The sequence below is a fragment of the Porites lutea genome, chromosome 12, assembly GCF_958299795.1.
Source record: "Porites lutea chromosome 12, jaPorLute2.1, whole genome shotgun sequence".
NCBI lineage: Eukaryota > Metazoa > Cnidaria > Anthozoa > Scleractinia > Poritidae > Porites > Porites lutea.
Window position 1 is genome coordinate 5191732 of NC_133212.1, and position 16930 is coordinate 5208661.

Below are 16930 nucleotides of genomic sequence, written 5' to 3' on the forward strand. Positions count from 1 at the left end.
GTGAGTAATAGTTATTGCTTATGTGGAAAATTAACGCAACCTTTCTGTCATCTCTCTTGAATAGTTAGCACTTATTGAATGAGGCCAAATGAGGCTGACTATGATCGAGGAGAATGTCCGTTATCAACCGAGCATCAACTAAGCGAAGGCCGAGGTGGATAACTGCCTCCGAGATCAGCATAATTCTTCAGACTGGTGCGAGTCAGGGGCACCCCACGACAATTTTCGGAAAAATATCTGTTCGGAAGACGATTTGAGATCTAGAATTTTCGGAACATTTGTTGTACAATTTTGTGCTTGCCTGCCTCTCCTTGGATTTTCGAACATCTAAAAACTAATATAGTTGCCCATTTGTAACGGATTTTTACCTTTAAAAGGTCACCTAGAATTTTCGGGAGCCTTTTAAATGAATAATTATAATAATTTATAATATGGCTGGCTCCATGTTTGAGAAGGCAAGATAAAATGAATCTTGTGTTCTGATTGGCTACCTAAGCGTAGAAGTTGAGGCTTTAATGCCCGCTTTCAATGGCTCACCTTGTTCTCAAACGTCATAATTTATTTGGGACGTGTAATAAATCCTTTATTGAACAAGTGTAAGTCAATATGAAATATTGGCTTTCTCTTTCGTTTGTGCCACCTCCTCTCCATCCACTAAAAACGCAGAAAAACATGACCAATATCTAGCCAGATATTGACCTCACACTTGGCCAATAACGCGTGTACTTTTACGCGTGCTGATTGTTCAGTATGCGGAGGTTTTTACGGTCAGTTTGATATTATTTCCTAAAAATGTGTTGATTCTTACTCGTTATCTGTTACCCGAGGCCCTACATACAGAGCGACAGACAGTGCTCTGATTGGCTACCTATAAGCGAAGAAATTGAGGCTGTAACGGCCAGTTTGCTTTCGATTGCTCACCTTGTTCTCAAACGCCATAAATTCTTTCGGCCATGTAATAAAACCGTTATTGAACAAACGTACGGTCAATATTGGACTTTAGCTTTTTCCCTCTTTTGGGCGACTTCTAAAAAACATGACCAATATCTAGCCAGACATTGACCTCGCACTTGGTCAATAACGCGAGTACTTTTACATGCTGATTGTTTAGTATGCGGCGGTTTATATGGTCAGTCTGATATTATTTCCTAAAAATGTGTACACAAAACGGAAACTCGGTTCACCTACAGATTTTTTAATCGATCTTTCCGGTTTTAAGACTGAGAATAGCTAGGTTTAGTTTGCGTGTTTGGCTAGTTTAAGATTAGGCATAAGAGATAGTAACGGATTCGAATGAAAAAATTAAATCAATGGTTTAAATTATCCTCTTAATTAACTTTAAAAAATGGAGTACCCTAACGTATGAAAACAATTGATGCTTATTATACGACCACATAAATTGGATGAATTATCATCTTACGTGTTTCTTTTAGGCGTCAAATATCAGAGAAATTTGTCTAAAAAAGAAGAAATTTAACATAATTAGTCATGTAAGTATCTTAAATTAAAAACAATGGATATAGTATTTGACTTTCTCCCTTATAAAAAGTTCTTTCCGACCACATGAATAAAAACATCTAGAAGACGAATTGGTGGGATTGTTTTACGCAAAAAAAAATTTTAAAACCCATGCTTGAACTGCTATAAAGGACTGACAAACTAGTAGCACAGTAGAGATTAAATATGAGGCTAGTGCGAACAGAGACTGAGTAATTTTAATCCACTAATCCTGGCAAATGTGGCATGTGCCCGGGCTACGAGACATCAAGATCTATCGTGGCTGGCACACTCCCTTTGAAATAAAATCAAATGTTTACTGCGAGCGACGTGATCGTCTGTTTAAAGAGCGAGGGTGTATTTTTTTCCTTTAAAAAAAACTTCCTTGCGACTGAAAAGTAAAGCTTTATATCAGGGTTTTTTCCGCTTTGATATGGAAATTCCTACTTTCCGCAATTACGTTTTCGATCTAGATTCATTCACTGCGTACTAAACATTCTGCAAAGAGTGCTGGTGCCTGAAAACGATGTCAAGTCTTGTTCATTACTTAAATGGCTCTAGGTGGAAAAACAGACTCTCTAGACGTTTGATAGATTGCGGCCACATTTCAGGGGCACCGAACGAGAAAATAGTTCAAAACCACTTGAACATAGCATTGTTAAACGTATTTTAGTATTTAAACTGTATATATAGGCATATTTTTGTCCCCTAAAAATTTTGATCTGTTCGGATTTCCTAGCTGAAAGTCTAGTGATCTGAAAATTATAGGGATCAAAACTTACCTTTTCGAAAATTTCAGCCAGAAGAAAGGCTCCCGAAAATTCTAGGTGACCTCTTTAGGGTAAAAATCCGTTAAAAATGGGCAATTATACCATCTTTTGGATGCTCGAAAATCCTAGGAGAGGTAGGTAAGCAAGAAATTTTACAACAAATGTTCGGAAAATTCTAGGTCTCAAATCGTCTTCCGAACAGATATTTTCCGAAAATTGACGTTGGGTGCCCCTGTTTTTTGTTCAGTTTCTAGTACGCAAGTCTAAATATTGAAACTCAATAGTTCGCTACTTACCAGAAGTAAAAATAGGTAGCAAGACTTCGATCCTGTAAAAAATGCGATTAGATCAGTCGGTTCTAGGACTTATAAATGTAGGTACATTGACGTCACATCGATTTTCTGCATAAGTGGTGTCGAGATTCATTTTTGACAGCATTTCAATGTGCGGTTGTGAAGACATTCCATATTAAACGGTAAAGAATGGTACTTCGAAAAATGTGGGTTTTGGGAAATTTTGGGTCCGATATCGGAAGCGTTTTTGATGGGTCTCGAAGTCTTGTTTTTTTTGAAATTTTTACTTCTCGGAGTCTTAAATGTTTTTGCCGACGGGTCTCGGTGTTTCGAATTTGTCATTTTTAAGACATTTTTGGGAAATAATATCAGACTGACCGCATAAACCTCCACTTATTGAACAATAAGTATGTGTAAGGGCACACTCCGTATTGACTAAGTGTGAGGTCAATGTCCGGCTAGATAGTGGGTCACGTTTTTTATGCGTTTTTTATGGATAGAGAAGTCGCGCAAAAGAAAGAAAAAGCTACAATTCCATATTGACTTTACGCTTGTTCAATACAGGATTTATTATATGGCCGAAAGAAATTATGACGTTTGAGAACAAGGTAAGCAATCGAAAGTTATAGCGGGCATTACAGCCTCAACTTCTTTGCTTAGTTAGCTAATCAGAACACAGGACTCATTTTTCATTGAAAACGCCAATGGAAGCAGCGGAAGCTCACCAATAGTGTTATTCTTCCTTCTTGCACCTTGTAACCCGGTGAACACAGTATTTGCATATCCGCAATGTTTGCGCACCAACAGATCCATTTAACCAGAGTCAAAGGCCTGTATGTCGCTGCTATCTCATCCGTGAACCAGTCATGAAAAGTTCTAAACGTCCGTTTTTTTTAATCAAAATCTTATTTGAAGCTGAATTTGAGGACAAGAACATTCGTGTCTAAAGCTTTAAAAATAAGCCCGGCAGCCACCACACTTTCACAGTATGAAACGTGCAATCAGATTTCCGCATGAAATTACTTAGTACACAGAACGGAAACTCGGTTCACCTACAGATTTTTAATCGACCTCTCTGGTTTTAAGAGAAAATTGGTAAGTTTAGTTGGCGTGTTTGGCTGGTGTAAGATTAGGAATAACGGATCGTAACGGATTCGAATGTAAAAACTAAATAAATAGTTAAAAATATCCTCTTTCTACAAAATGAGTAACGAAAACAACTTTGATGCTTATTATACGACCACATTAACTGGATGGATTATCATCTTACATGTTTCTTTTAGGCGTTTGAATGTCAAAGAAATTTGTCTTAAAATATAAGAAAGAAACATAATTAGTCTTGTAAGTACATTAAATTAAAAACAATGGATATTAGTATTTGACTTTTTCGCTTATAATAAGTTCCTTCCCCCATACTGAGTGCCTCAAAACAATCTCAAGTTTTGTTCTTTACTTAAATGGCTCTAGGTGGAAAAACAAACCCTCTAGACGTTTGATTAAAGTCAAGACCAATAGACGCTTCCTTTAGCTTCCTTTAGTTAGGTTCAGGAATTTGCAGCCATAGTTTTACACTTACTTATTACCATCACACGCTCATACAAGTTACTGCACACTTTCTGGGTTGTACAAGTCTAAATATTGAAACTCAATGGCTTCGCTACTTACCAGAAGAAAAAATAGGTAGCAAGTCGTCGATCTTGTAAAAAAATGCGATCAGTCGGTTCTACGACTTATCCTGAATGTAGATACATAGACGTTACATCAATTTTCTGCATAAGCGGTATCGTGATTCATTTTTGGTAGCATTTCAATGTGCGGTTGTTGAGACATTCCATATTAAGGGCTAAAGAATGGTACTTCGAAGGACGTGGGTTTTGGGAAATATTGGGTCCGATATCGAAAGCGTTTTTGATGGGTCTCGAAGTCTTGTTTTTTTGAGATTTTTACGTCTTGAAGTCTCAAAATTTTTGCCCATGGGTCTCGGAGTCTCGGATTTATCATTTTATCTTTCCTTTTGGTCTCAGGAGTCGAATTTTACAGAGCTCATAGGTACAGCTTATCAAACTGAACTTGTAGATTAAGACAGTAAAACAAGACAAAGCAGCATATTGGTGGGCTTCCGCTGCTTCCATTGGCGTTTTCAATGAAACTGAAATGAGTCTTGTGTTCTGATTAGTTAACTAAGCAATATAAGAAGTTGAGTCTGTAATGCTCGCTTGCTTTCGATCGCTCAACTTGTTCTCAAACGTCATAATTTCGAACAAGGGTAAGGTCGATATGGGATTTAAGCTTTTTCTTTCTTTTGCTCGACTTCTCCATCCATGAAAAACGCATAAAAAACGTGACCAATATCTAGCCAGATATTGACCTCACACTTGGTCAATAACGAGTGTGCTGTTACACATGCTGATTGTTCAATATGTGGAGGTTTATGCCGTCAGTTTGATATTATTTCCTAAAAATGTCTTGTCTAATGAGTTCTTACTCGCTTTCTGTTACCCGAGGCCCCACATACAGAGCGACAGAATAGGAGTGAAAAATAAAAGACTTCATCTTTATCTTTGAATTGTAGCTAGTACACTACAGTGCAAAGGTTCATTGTTATGCTTCCTTCTTGCACCTTAACCCATTCGCCCCTGAACCGCCCGTAACCGCCCGTGCGGATCCAGGTCCTTTCTACCCATTGTGACGTCATCAGTTTTAACGGTCAAGGACAACTTTCTTCACTAACTTGTGCAGAGTGAAGAGATCTTTCAAACCATACCAGAATGAGCACAATTCAGTCAAGGACACCGGAGAAACAAGCAAAAAACCACGTGACATTGACCTGAAAATCTCCATGAAAATCTTGTCCCATTACCCACCTACCTTTCCTTTCGCCTAATCCTAAGATCCTAAAAGCTTTCCTAAAAACTCTTCCCACCAAAATCAAGCCTACTAAATGCCCAGCAAGAGAAAAAAAAAATGAGGCAAGAAAAGCAAAAAAAGAAGGGAGGAGAGAAAGCGAAAAGTAAAAGTCAAGACTGCTGTGTCACTTTTAAACCCAAAAACTGTCGAAATTTTGCTTTCTGCGCATGCCCGAACTTCGCAAGCTGATATTTTGCACCTGGATCGGAAGATCGCGAAGTGTTCGACCTGTAAACCAGTTTGTGGTAAGTTTTAGCTCTTTATAGCACGACAGTGACCAGAAAACCACTCGACTAGCTTCAAAACGCGTTTTTCGGCAAAATCTCTAGGAGCGAATGGGTTAAAACCCGATGATCAAAGTATTTGCATATCCGCAATGTTTGCGCACAAACAGATCCATTTCATCCGTGAACCAGTCCTTCTCAAACTCATTAATAATTCATTAAGAAAATACAAAGGAAATTAATGTTTAATGAGTGTTTGGAAATCGGATGAAACACTGCTTAGTATTTGCATCCTTAATTTCTCCTTCAAAAATGATTTTGTTTGAGAAGAAATATCAAACATTCGACACAGTGTTTCATCACCAGATGAAACACCTCGAAGTTCGTCAAAAATACTCCGCTGCGCGTCGTATTTTCAACTCTCTTCTCGGTGTTTCATCTGGTGATGAAACACTGCATCTCATGTTTGATATATTACATGAAAAGTTCTAAACGTCAGTATTTAATGAAATCTAATTCGAAGCTGAGTTTGAGGACACGAATATTCGTGTCTAAACCGTCAATACTAAGGCCGGCAGCCACCCTATTTCCACAGTATGCCACATGCAGTATTTCCGCATGGAATTACTTAGCACATTGAACGGAAACACGGTTCACCAACAGATTTTTTAATCGATCTCTCTGGTTTTAAGGGAGAATTGGTAGGTTTAGTTGGCGTGTTTGGCTGGTTTAAGATTAGGCGTAACGGATCGTAAAGGATCAGCCGAATGTAAAAATTAATAAATAGTTTAAATTATCCTATTTACAAAATGAGTTTTTTTAAACGAAAACAACCTTGATACTTATTATACAACTATATTAACCGGCTGAATTATCATCTTACATCTTTCTTTTAGGCGTTTGAATGTCAAAGAAATTTGTCTTAAAAAATAAGAAAGAAACATAATTAGTCTTGTAAGTATATAAAATTAAAAACAATGGATATTAGTAATTGACTTTTTCGCTTATAATAAGTTCCTCCCCACCATATGAATACAAACATCTAGCAGACAAATTGGTGGGATTGTTTCCCGAAAAAAAAACTTCAAAACCCATGCTTGAACTGCTATAATGAAATGAAAGACTAGTAGCAGACTGGAGATTAAATATGAGGCTATAAGTTCAAACTATACCAAATAGTTTTTCGTGCCCACACAAAAGCTATCTGGTATCAAGTATGAACACTGACCTATCTGATATGTGACGCTCGGCGAGAGATCGGCGCAGCGCAGTTTTTCTCCGTTACAGAAAAAACACGTCGCAATCATCTTTTCTTGTGCCGTGTGAACGGAAGCCCTATCTGGTATAGATTTCGTGCCGGCGCTAAAGCTACCCAGTAAATAGTGTGAACATGCAGAGACTGAGACGGTAATTTTAATCCACTAAACCCAGGAAATGTGGCATATGCCCTGGCTTCGAGACATCAAGAGCTGCCGTGGCTGGCACACTTCCTTCAAAAGAAAATCAAATATTTATTGGGAGCGACGTGATCTTCTATTTAAGGAGCAAGGGTGTTTTGTTTTCATTTAAAAACACTTTCTTGCGTCTGAAAAGTAAGGTTTTATATCAGGTTTTTTTCCCTTTGATATGGAAATACCTACTTTCCACGATCTAGAACCATTTTGACTGTGTACTAAACCTTCTGCAAAGTGTGCTAGTGTCTCAGAACGATGTCTAGTCTTGTTCCTTACTTAAAGGGCTCTTGGTGGGAAAAAAAAAGACTCTGCAGACGTTTGATTGAAATCGAGACCAATAGAGACCTTTAGTTTGGTTCAGGAATTTGCAGCCATAGTTTTACACTTACTTATTACCATCACACAGCCACAGGAAGTTTAGTGCACACTTTCTAGGTTGCGCAAGTCTAAATATTGAAAATCAATTGCTTCGCTACTTACCAGAAGTAAAATCATTTTACTTCTGGTAATTAGAGAAGCAATTGAAAAAAAGAAGAACGTCAGTGTCAATTACAATCTAGGGAAGGACTCAGGAACAGAAAACTAAGTCACTAGCATAGCTATCCACTAAAAATTTATTCATCCTGTAGAAACACGTGGGTATGAAAACAAAAGTTAAAAGGAGACCAGAAAAAGCACGTGTATCTGAAGCTTGGCTCGAAACTACAATCATTGACTTGCAAAAAAGGGTGCGCGTTTAAAACATAGTCTTTGGCAATGTGCCTGAGGCAGAAAGCGTGGAGTGTGTCTACATGACAGAATTTTTGAACAACCTTTTTCATGAGCATATGGAATCGAATGGAGCAAAAGAAATCGAAATAATGTGAGGAACATTCGTAAACGACCATGAGAAAAAATAAAAGTGCTGCAAAGCCGAGCCTTATTCATTTGTATAAAGTATTCAGTACTAATATCTTTCAATACGGTGAAATGTCTGAAACAAAACCAGTGCAAATGCTCCTCGCTTTTTTTTATTATTCCGGATGCCTTTACGACAGAGAATCGAGAGGAAACGAACGAAGAAGTGAATGAATGCGAGATAAAGCATAGTGAGGTCAACAATGTCAAAGATTACCAAACGTTTTTTTAAAGTTATTTGATTCAGTAAGCTTTCTTTTATTGGAAAATTTCAAAAGCAATATTCCAGTTGGAAAATTTCGTTGGGACTGTCATTTACCACATACACAAATCACTGGGGCCATTTACAAAGATCGCACGGCCAGATCGCACCGAATGCCTAAAACTGGGAAACGATTTTTCTGTTAATTTCTGTCCCTCCACATCGCAGCCAATGCGCAGCCTTCTACCATTGAAGAAATGATGTCACGGGATTGGGAATAAATCAGCGGCAGCCAATCACAGACTGTTTTACTTCCAGCGGCTCAAGTTACGTTCTATAAATCACTCAAGTAACGGTGCGATTTATGGTGGGTTTCTTGGAATGTGGTTATTCTCTGTCTTGATTCTTCGACAAATACCCCTATTACTTCGCTAAAAAGGTTAGTAAAACTTCCTTAGAAACGTTAACATTTATAGTGTTGTAGAACACTAAAATTTCCTTTTTAAATACATCCAGCGTGTTGTAAAGTTTCTCGAGGCTGTAAGCATAATCCTATTTCAGATTTCAGTCGAAATCTCGTGATTTTTCAAAAGGAAAATGGTTCCATATTCTGACATGAATAGCTGCTGTGATTTTGCTTGTTTGCTGGAAATAACTCTGTGAAATAATTATTCAGCCTGCTTTATTCATTTATATAAGTTGTGTCGATACCCGAACGCTTTTAGCTCATGTTCGTCATGTTCAGATACTTCGCTGCAAGGGAATCAGCAGACATCAGCACATCGAATGATGTGTTGATGACGATTTCCATGGAAGCCCGGAAGAACTACTATTTTCTAGTTTAAATTTATTTAATCTTGGACCCCTAACAAACTTCCTGCATTGCTTATTGAGGCATTGTATTAAAACTTGTTATTTTCTTCACAAGGTAAACTGGAGTCAAGCAGTCCAATTTATAATGAGGAAGGTCATTTTGAGTGCGATTGTTGTGGTGGTGTTTGAATTTATATCCATAAACACAGGTAAAACTATATAAAGTAGCTTAAAACCTCACCTTAGTGTAGCAAATTCTAAAACACTTGTGATAATCAACTCAAGTTTTAAAATAGCTTGATCGCATCATCCAAAAGAAAGTAAATAAAAGGAATGATATAATAGCACTGCAGTGGAACTCTGGTGATTATGCAAATATTTAGTAGCAAAATAGAGAGAGACTATAATATGATCTTAAAGCTTTCACGATGAAAACAAAATCTTTTATTCAGAAGAGGGAAGGTACAAAAGAAAATCTTAGTGGTGGAGAAAAAAAAATGTATGAAGTTTTCTTCTGTATCCGTGAGTTAAGGCAACAGATCATGAAATACTTTGACTTCAGCCTGGAAAATGCTGACCTTGATCATATGGTACGTTTTGTATTTTCCGATGGGGCAGTGTAAGATGCAGACTGCCGACTGACTTTGGACTATTGTTTTTAGGGTTAGAAAACAATGGGATTATTGTTGTCATGTTCTCATTTGTTTGGTGAAAACAATAGTCTGCAGTCTGTGGCGTTTTACACTGACCAATTTTCCAATCTGGATCGGGCAAATACATGACTTATATGTCTCCTATCCATACAGCAATCCCTTGTCACCCCAGCTGCAGTGGTCAAGGAACATGTCTGAAAGATGGACAATGTCTGTGTTGGTGGGGATGGACTGGGCCTAATGCAAAGTACATTGTATCTGGGTCATTAAAGAACAGAATACTGGTAAGAGCTGAGTGACCTCCTTAGAATTATGGTGAAAAAACAAACAAACAAAGAAAACAAAAAATCATTTAACCTGATTTCACGTATGGTGGTTCAAGAACAGTAATTAAAGTAAATTCATTAATTATTTTCACTCCCATATCACTTTTGGACTATTGGTAGTTCACATGCACCTGTAGAACCTATATACAGTGCATTCAGAATTTTGCACCTAACTTGCATAATCATATGTGGCTAGTGCTAAAGCTACCAGGATTTCAAAACTTTGGATGAAAGGTTTCTTTGTGTAAATGTATGGTTGATGTGACCCTTTAACCTATAGTATCAAAAATTAACTTCTCATTTCTACTGAAGTAGAGGGGAGAATTTAAGTATCAACTCATTTTATATTTTATATTTTGCAATCCTGTCCTTAAATTCTTGTCACCAACTACTTTTATAAAGCATTGATATTATAAGCAGAAATTTTATGCTGATCACTACTAGGTTAAATGGGTTATGTCTCAGATGAGATACCATGAGAAAACAGCTCACATTCTGTGATGCCACCACTGGTTTCCTCACAAAGTAAGGTCTGAGGATCAAAGACGATGAGATGACTGGACTGATGATGTGTTAATTAGGCTGGTTTTCACTAGCAATGGAGTCAGAGTTGGAGTTATAAGCTGAGTCATTAGAGTGCTTATGATCTAGTGAAAATAAAAAATCAGAGTCCTAAGTGCTTACGCTCCTTTTATGATCTAGTGAAAACCAGATTGTCGGAGTTGGAAGCAGAAGCAGAAGGATAAGCCAATCACAATGCATGTTCCCACACTTTGTGATTGTGATTGATTTAATTCTTCTGCTTCTGCTTCCAACTGCGACAGTCTAGTTTTCACTGGATTATTATAAGTGGAATGTAAGTGACGGAGTCGTAAGCAGAATCGGAACGCTGTTTTCACTAGATCAGAAGCTCTACATTCTTATTCCGACTCCGACTCTGTTGCTAGTGAAAACCAGCCATAACTACGCAGGTCTGGATAGTGCTTCTCTGTGGTTGAAGCAAATTTCTTCCATGGCATGCACTAATCAGAAGCACTACCAGATGTGGGTAGTGACTACATGTCATAAATATCAATACCCTCATTAGTTCTTTAGACATCATTTCATGGGGAAACGGCTATTTTCTATAAGGCTACAGCTGAGTAAGGAAAGATTAATTTGCTTTTTCTTCCTTATTTTTAGGCAGACTACTGCACAACTGCATGCCATTATACTCATGACTTTCAAAATCCTTTGTGTGCCATTACCCCTACGAGGCCCCCATGCGATCCATTATGTGGCACAGGTACAGCTGATGTCTAATATTTTGGTAGCTCATTAGTTAATAAAATGTTGTTCAGAAGTGGCAAAAAATCTTTTTTAGTGTTTCTATTATTTGGAGATGTTACTGTAAGTGAAAAAATGGTTTCTTTTTAGTCTGTGCAAAAACAGTACAACAAGCTTAAGGCATTCGCGATTTCTTATTGGTAGTTATGTTGGCATGAGAACAATCATCTGCATGGCATATAGGTCAAGAAAAGCCTCATTGTTTTGTATAGAAAATAATTAAAAGTTTTCTACTCATAATTACAAAAATGTAGCTTAGAAAGGTTCTTAAATCCTTCTAAAAGTATGACCTCTCAAAACATGCATGTAAGTAATATCCCAAACTGAAGTTGCTGTGAAGGTATATTCCTGGCTCTTAGTACATAGTGATACCACTACATTCTTTGCCTTGGTTACAGTGCTCTGCTCTAAGAGGAGTCGCAGAAAGCCAAGCTGAGTCTTGGGGCACTGTTTTTGTTTAGGAAAGTAGAATATTATTATTTTTATAACTGATACTGGTTGACTTGTAAATTATCACAGGGACATACAATGGCCTGGGAAGATGTCTGCCCAATGGGCGTTGTCTCTGCTGGTGGGGCTGGACTGGCCCTAATGCCTCTTATATCAATGGAGGGATGTACACCAACAGAATTGTGGTAAGGATCATGTTGTAGCAAGGAGAAGAGAATTGAGGAGTGGAAAAAAAAGAGGGTAGTAGGGGTCAGGGTGGCCTGAATTTTGGTCGACTTACTTTGCTGCATTTTCTTGGGTCTCTGGGCTGGTTCCTTTACAGAACAAAAAGGAGTGGCTAAGAAAGACATGTCTGATAGCCAGGGGATGGTGAATTTTGGTATTGGCCTAGTAAATTCTGTTCTTAACTTACCTGATGGGCTAGTGAAGTTTTTTGAGATGATTCAGATAACAGAAGAACTGTAATCAGTCCTGCTTGTCAAAAATTTTTTCAGGCTATTTAAAATGGCCATTGGATTAGTTAGTAATCACATATGCTAGTTAAAAACTTGCCCAAAGGGTAAGCTGCAAAACTGACTTTTTTGCATCCTGAAAAATTTATTTCACACTCACGGGTTTGTTTTTATTCTTCAAAGGCTGATAGCTGTACTAAAAGCTGCAGCTACACACAGGTTTACAGAAATAACAAATGTGTTACAGCTTCAACAACAACCAAACCATCAACACAGCCACTGAGTACAGGAAGCCCAACAACAGGGATACCAAGTACAGTGAAACCAACTATCCCCCAAGTGTGCAGTGTGCCAGTTAACAAAACTGTGCCGCCCCTCTCCTGTGATCCACTATGTGGTTCAGGTAACGTCTGTTCCTTGAAAACAGTGTATTATAGATAAAATCTCAAGAGTTGCTTACTTACTAAAGCACAATTATAACAGTCACGTAGGGAGAGTGTAATCGCAGCAAAGACAATATCAGCCACTTTACACTTCAACACTATCTATGTGAAAAATCAGTAAGTGCTACTCGTCTGGGTTGTGGTGCTTATTGGCGGGGGGGGGGGGGGGATTCTATGTATTAAGATTTTTGCTTTTAGGTGTGATTTGTATTCAAGTAAATACGGTATATGGAACTGATTCTTTAATTTTCATAAAGTCTGTAACGGCAACCTACACATAGGATTTCACACTATTCTACTGTGCTTAGCAGAGGTAAAAGAAGGTTCCCCTTCCCCCCTCCCTTAACAAGATGTTCCAGTCTTGTTTGAGAATGTTACTGAATTTTGGTTGCAGGTCCAACTTATCACAGTACTGGACAGTGTCTCTCTAATGGGCGTTGTCTCTGCTGGTGGGGGTGGACTGGTGCAAATGCCTGCTATGTTGATGGAGGAAATTACAACAATAGAATTTTGGTAGGTGTTGTTGTAACATGATTTAAGGGAACTGTTAAAGCTTACTTGGCTTTTAGGTATCATTAGTAGCTCTGTCAGTGTTTTGTGTTTATGGTATAACAAGGGGGTCCTCCCATGTCATGCACATTTATTTTTGTTTTATTTTTCTCTCCAAAGGCTGACAGTTGTGTTAAAGGGTGCCATTACACACATATGTACAGAAATAATAAGTGTGTTACAGCTGCACCAACAACCAAACCGTCAACACTGCCACCGAGTACAGGGAGCCCAACATCCATTCCGTTGACAACTGTGATACCCAGCACAGGGACTCCAAGTACTGTGAAACCAACTGCAGGGAAGTCAAGCACTCTGAATCCAACCACAGGTAACCCAACATCGTCAAATCCAACCACAGGAAAACAAGTAACTACAGTACCACCAAGTACAAAAACCCAAACAACAGGCTTTCCAACTAAATTCAAACCAACCTCAGACCAGTCAAGCACTATGAAACCAACCACAGGTAACCCATCTAATCCAACCACACAAAAACAAGTAACTACACCGCCATCAACTACAAAAAGTCAACCGACATGGTACCCAACTACACTGAAACCAACCACACAGAAGTCAAGCACGATGAAATCAACCACAGGAAACCTAACTACCAAGTATGCACCTCCAACAAGTCAAAGCACTAGTACAGTAAAAGTAACCACAGGACAACCATCAACAAAACAGAAGACAAGTCAGCAACCTGCAAGTACAAAAACAGTAAAACCATCCACGAAGGTGTTGACAACACAAGCCCCAATACCCACGACCACAGCTGCTGCTACCACAACCCAAGCTACCACTATAGAGCCAACTGAGCCTCCAGAGCCAACTGAGCCTCCAGAGCCCACAGAACCTCCTGAGGCCAATGATGATACTCTTGGAGCGCTTGCGAACGTCCAAGTAAGGATGCTGTAAACACCCAGTACTGTGTGTAAATTAAGACCATAGGACTCATCAGTGTGGCATACCCCCAGCGAGACTACATTGCTTGAAAGTTACAGGGATTGAAAACAACTTTTAATTCTAGGTGAAAGCAGCTCTTAATTTTCGCTTGCTCCCAGGGGGATAGGGGAAGCTACATGTTCCTGTCAGTTTACTGTTTAGTTAGAAGATGACTTGCTGGGTCCTTGCCGGTCAGGCAAGTACATTTACATACATAAGTGTAAGTTTGAAAAGTTACTTGCCTGAATAGAAAATCTACTTGGGACTGTTTTCAAGCCCTGAGTAACTATGTATGAAATTCCCTTTGCTGCTGGAGTAAGTGTAAGGCACTCAGTCTTTAAGCCCCTTTTAAACTGCACTGAATGTGTATACTGTCTGCCACGGTCTGCCACCATGGCTGTAGAGAGGCTTCCTTTCCAGGGAGATGGCTATAATGAAGGGTTTGACTCTATATTTGTCTGAAGGATTTGCCCTGCAAGTAAATCATTTTTGTTACCAATTCTATTACCAAGAACTTTGTTAAGCTAAACACAGATAGCATGGTTTAAGTCGTCCCTTGGCAACCCATTAGCAGGCTCCACTCTAACAAGCCATGTTTTGTTCCCCACCATAGTTACTAAATGATGCTGAAGTTGCAAAGTCAAAAGAAAGTGGAAAGAAAGAAGTCAAGAAGGAGAAGGATTTCAGTCCCACTGCACTGGTGATAGTTGGCGTTGTGTTGCTGCTTTGTGTTATGGGGTTGGTGATTGCTGTTTGGTGGACATATGGCAATGGAAGCCAGGTCCCCAGTCTTCTGCGTGGCTATGAACCAGTTGAAGGTGGCGATTCCAACATGATGATGCAGGAGTTATCACAGACAGCTCCGCTGCCTTAGTGAAGAATGAGCAATTTATAGAGATTGGTTGTGATCTGTTCTTACATTAACCAAAAATATATTAGGTTTGATTACTAGATGCATTTTACGCATTGAAACTGAGGGCGTGTTCCACTACCGTCATCATTAATAGAAGGGGTGCAAGGGATAAATCCTCTAGTAACTTTTCACGTAACACCCATTTTTTTTTAGTCACCAGCAAAACAAGGAAATTTGGTAAGAGAATCTACTAATTTATCAGAAGTCTGTAAGGGTTTTAGAACAAATTTTTATAACATAACATTTTGTGCTGATTCATGCTCTTACATATACTAGCTATACAGTGATGAAGATGTATAAAATTTTGTATCCAGTAGATAAATACAAATGATCATTAGCAAACTGAATTTTTGTAACTTGTTTTCAAATTGTCATTATTTTACACTCTGTGGAACTGTTACCATTTTATAATCTCTAAATTATAGACTATGTTATAGCAACATTATTGAACTGATAATTCAGTAGTTTTTCATGCCTTGATGACATATATAACTAGATATTTTTATTAACATAGCATGAAGTGAAATGACTTTTTTTATTGATAGTTTGAACTGACAGAAATGTATCTGAGAAAAATTATTAAAATAACTGCTGTTTGATAGTTTAAAATATAGGTTACAGTTGAGCCTCGATTATCCGGACTCTTTGGGACTTGAGTAAATTCAGAGTCTGGATAATATGAATATTAATGAGACAAAAATGAAAACTATCTGAGATCTGCTGCTTGCTGATTTTAAACTCGAGTGCTAAATATACTTGTTCCTTTTTCTCCTTTCTCCAAACGTGAAGTAATCATTTGCTTATCCTTTATTGAGAGAACGGACTGCTTTGGTTGTGTAGACATGGCTGTGATTTGAGTGGTCTTATGTTTACATAACCAACATGGAATCAAGCATGACATTCCCATAGCAACATGACAATTGAACCAATCAGAATTCAGTTGAATGCATCAGAACAACTGTTCATCTCGTGCCGGTCGTGTTTTTTCAACGCAAAACAGATTAAAACAGTGTTTCAAACACATGTTTGGAAGGATAATTGAACTTTTAATCGTTTCAGTTTTTCAAGATCACATCTTATTAATATTCATGAAAAGAAACGGGACCAGAGAAACAAGTCTGGATATCCCAGGTCCTGATAATCAAGGCTCGACTGTAATAGAAAGTAGTTTTTTCAATACCCATTAAATTAATGCCTGGTGAGAAATCTTTAAAGTTACTAAAAGAACTCTTTTGATGATAAAGTTTACTTCAGAGGTAGTGTTTTGGAGGTTAAAATTTAATTTATTCATAAAAATATATATGTCTACTAAAGTAAAAGAGATTTAATCATATTAGTTTAGCCTAGTATTTAGATATAATGTAGTCGTACTTAATTATGGTCATACATTTGAGAACAGAGGTTATCCCAGATTGTCATAACAAAAAGATTTTTTTTAAGACCAAGAGATTTACGTCGTGTGAATTCACTCTATAGAACTGTATTGTTACAATCATCAATGTTAAAATTAAAGAAACCAAAACAGAGATGGAAAAGTGGAGGTGTAAATAATTGATTGTTGTGCCATACACCATACTGATAATTTGTATTTGAGAATGAGAATTGTCTTACTATAAGGTTAGACAGTAACCCTGCAGAGCATTTATTTTTCATCTTCTCTAAAGAGGTGATCTTGTGAACCTTACTGTTCTTTTCAGTAACATGCGAACCGTCAAGTCAAAACTCTAACCAACATTTTACGTTTTTTGCTTCTGTCAATCACCCTGACAGACCACTTAGGAAACACAGCTTTTCTTCAGCAGGTTTTAAAGGTCAC

General features: G+C 38.0%; 2 protein-coding genes across 2 annotated transcripts in view; one reads left to right on the forward strand and one right to left on the reverse strand.

The window, feature by feature from the left end:
- The window catches only part of LOC140921958 (uncharacterized), a 4922-nt gene extending 2282 nt beyond the window's left edge, over positions 1–2640 (reverse strand). Inside the window, exons 1-2 of the mRNA XM_073371971.1 lie at positions 2564–2640; positions 1421–1457 (exon numbers count right to left, since the gene is read on the reverse strand). The gene's annotated coding sequence lies outside the window, so the exon portion shown is untranslated. The remainder of the gene's footprint in view (positions 1–1420; positions 1458–2563) is intronic.
- Positions 2641–9172: 6532 nt separating this feature from the next.
- On the forward strand, positions 9173–16640 carry LOC140921227 (uncharacterized). Its single transcript, XM_073371206.1, has 8 exons — positions 9173–9266; positions 9864–9994; positions 11219–11321; positions 11882–11997; positions 12448–12667; positions 13102–13220; positions 13377–14159; positions 14815–16640. The coding sequence occupies exons 1-8, from the start codon at positions 9203–9205 to the stop codon at positions 15073–15075; spliced, it is 1797 nt and encodes a 598-aa protein (XP_073227307.1). The 5' UTR covers positions 9173–9202; the 3' UTR covers positions 15076–16640.
- The last annotated feature ends 290 nt before the right edge of the window (positions 16641–16930 follow it).

Coding starts and splice junctions, on each gene's coding strand:
- LOC140921227 (XM_073371206.1), top strand. CDS start 9,203: ATGAGGAAGGTCATTTTGAGTGCGATTGTTGTGGTGGTGTTTGAATTT. Junction 9,995..11,218: donor CATTAAAGAACAGAATACTG/GTAAGAGCTGAG, acceptor CCTTATTTTTAG/GCAGACTACTGCACAACTGC. Junction 12,668..13,101: donor TGATCCACTATGTGGTTCAG/GTAACGTCTGTT, acceptor TTTTGGTTGCAG/GTCCAACTTATCACAGTACT.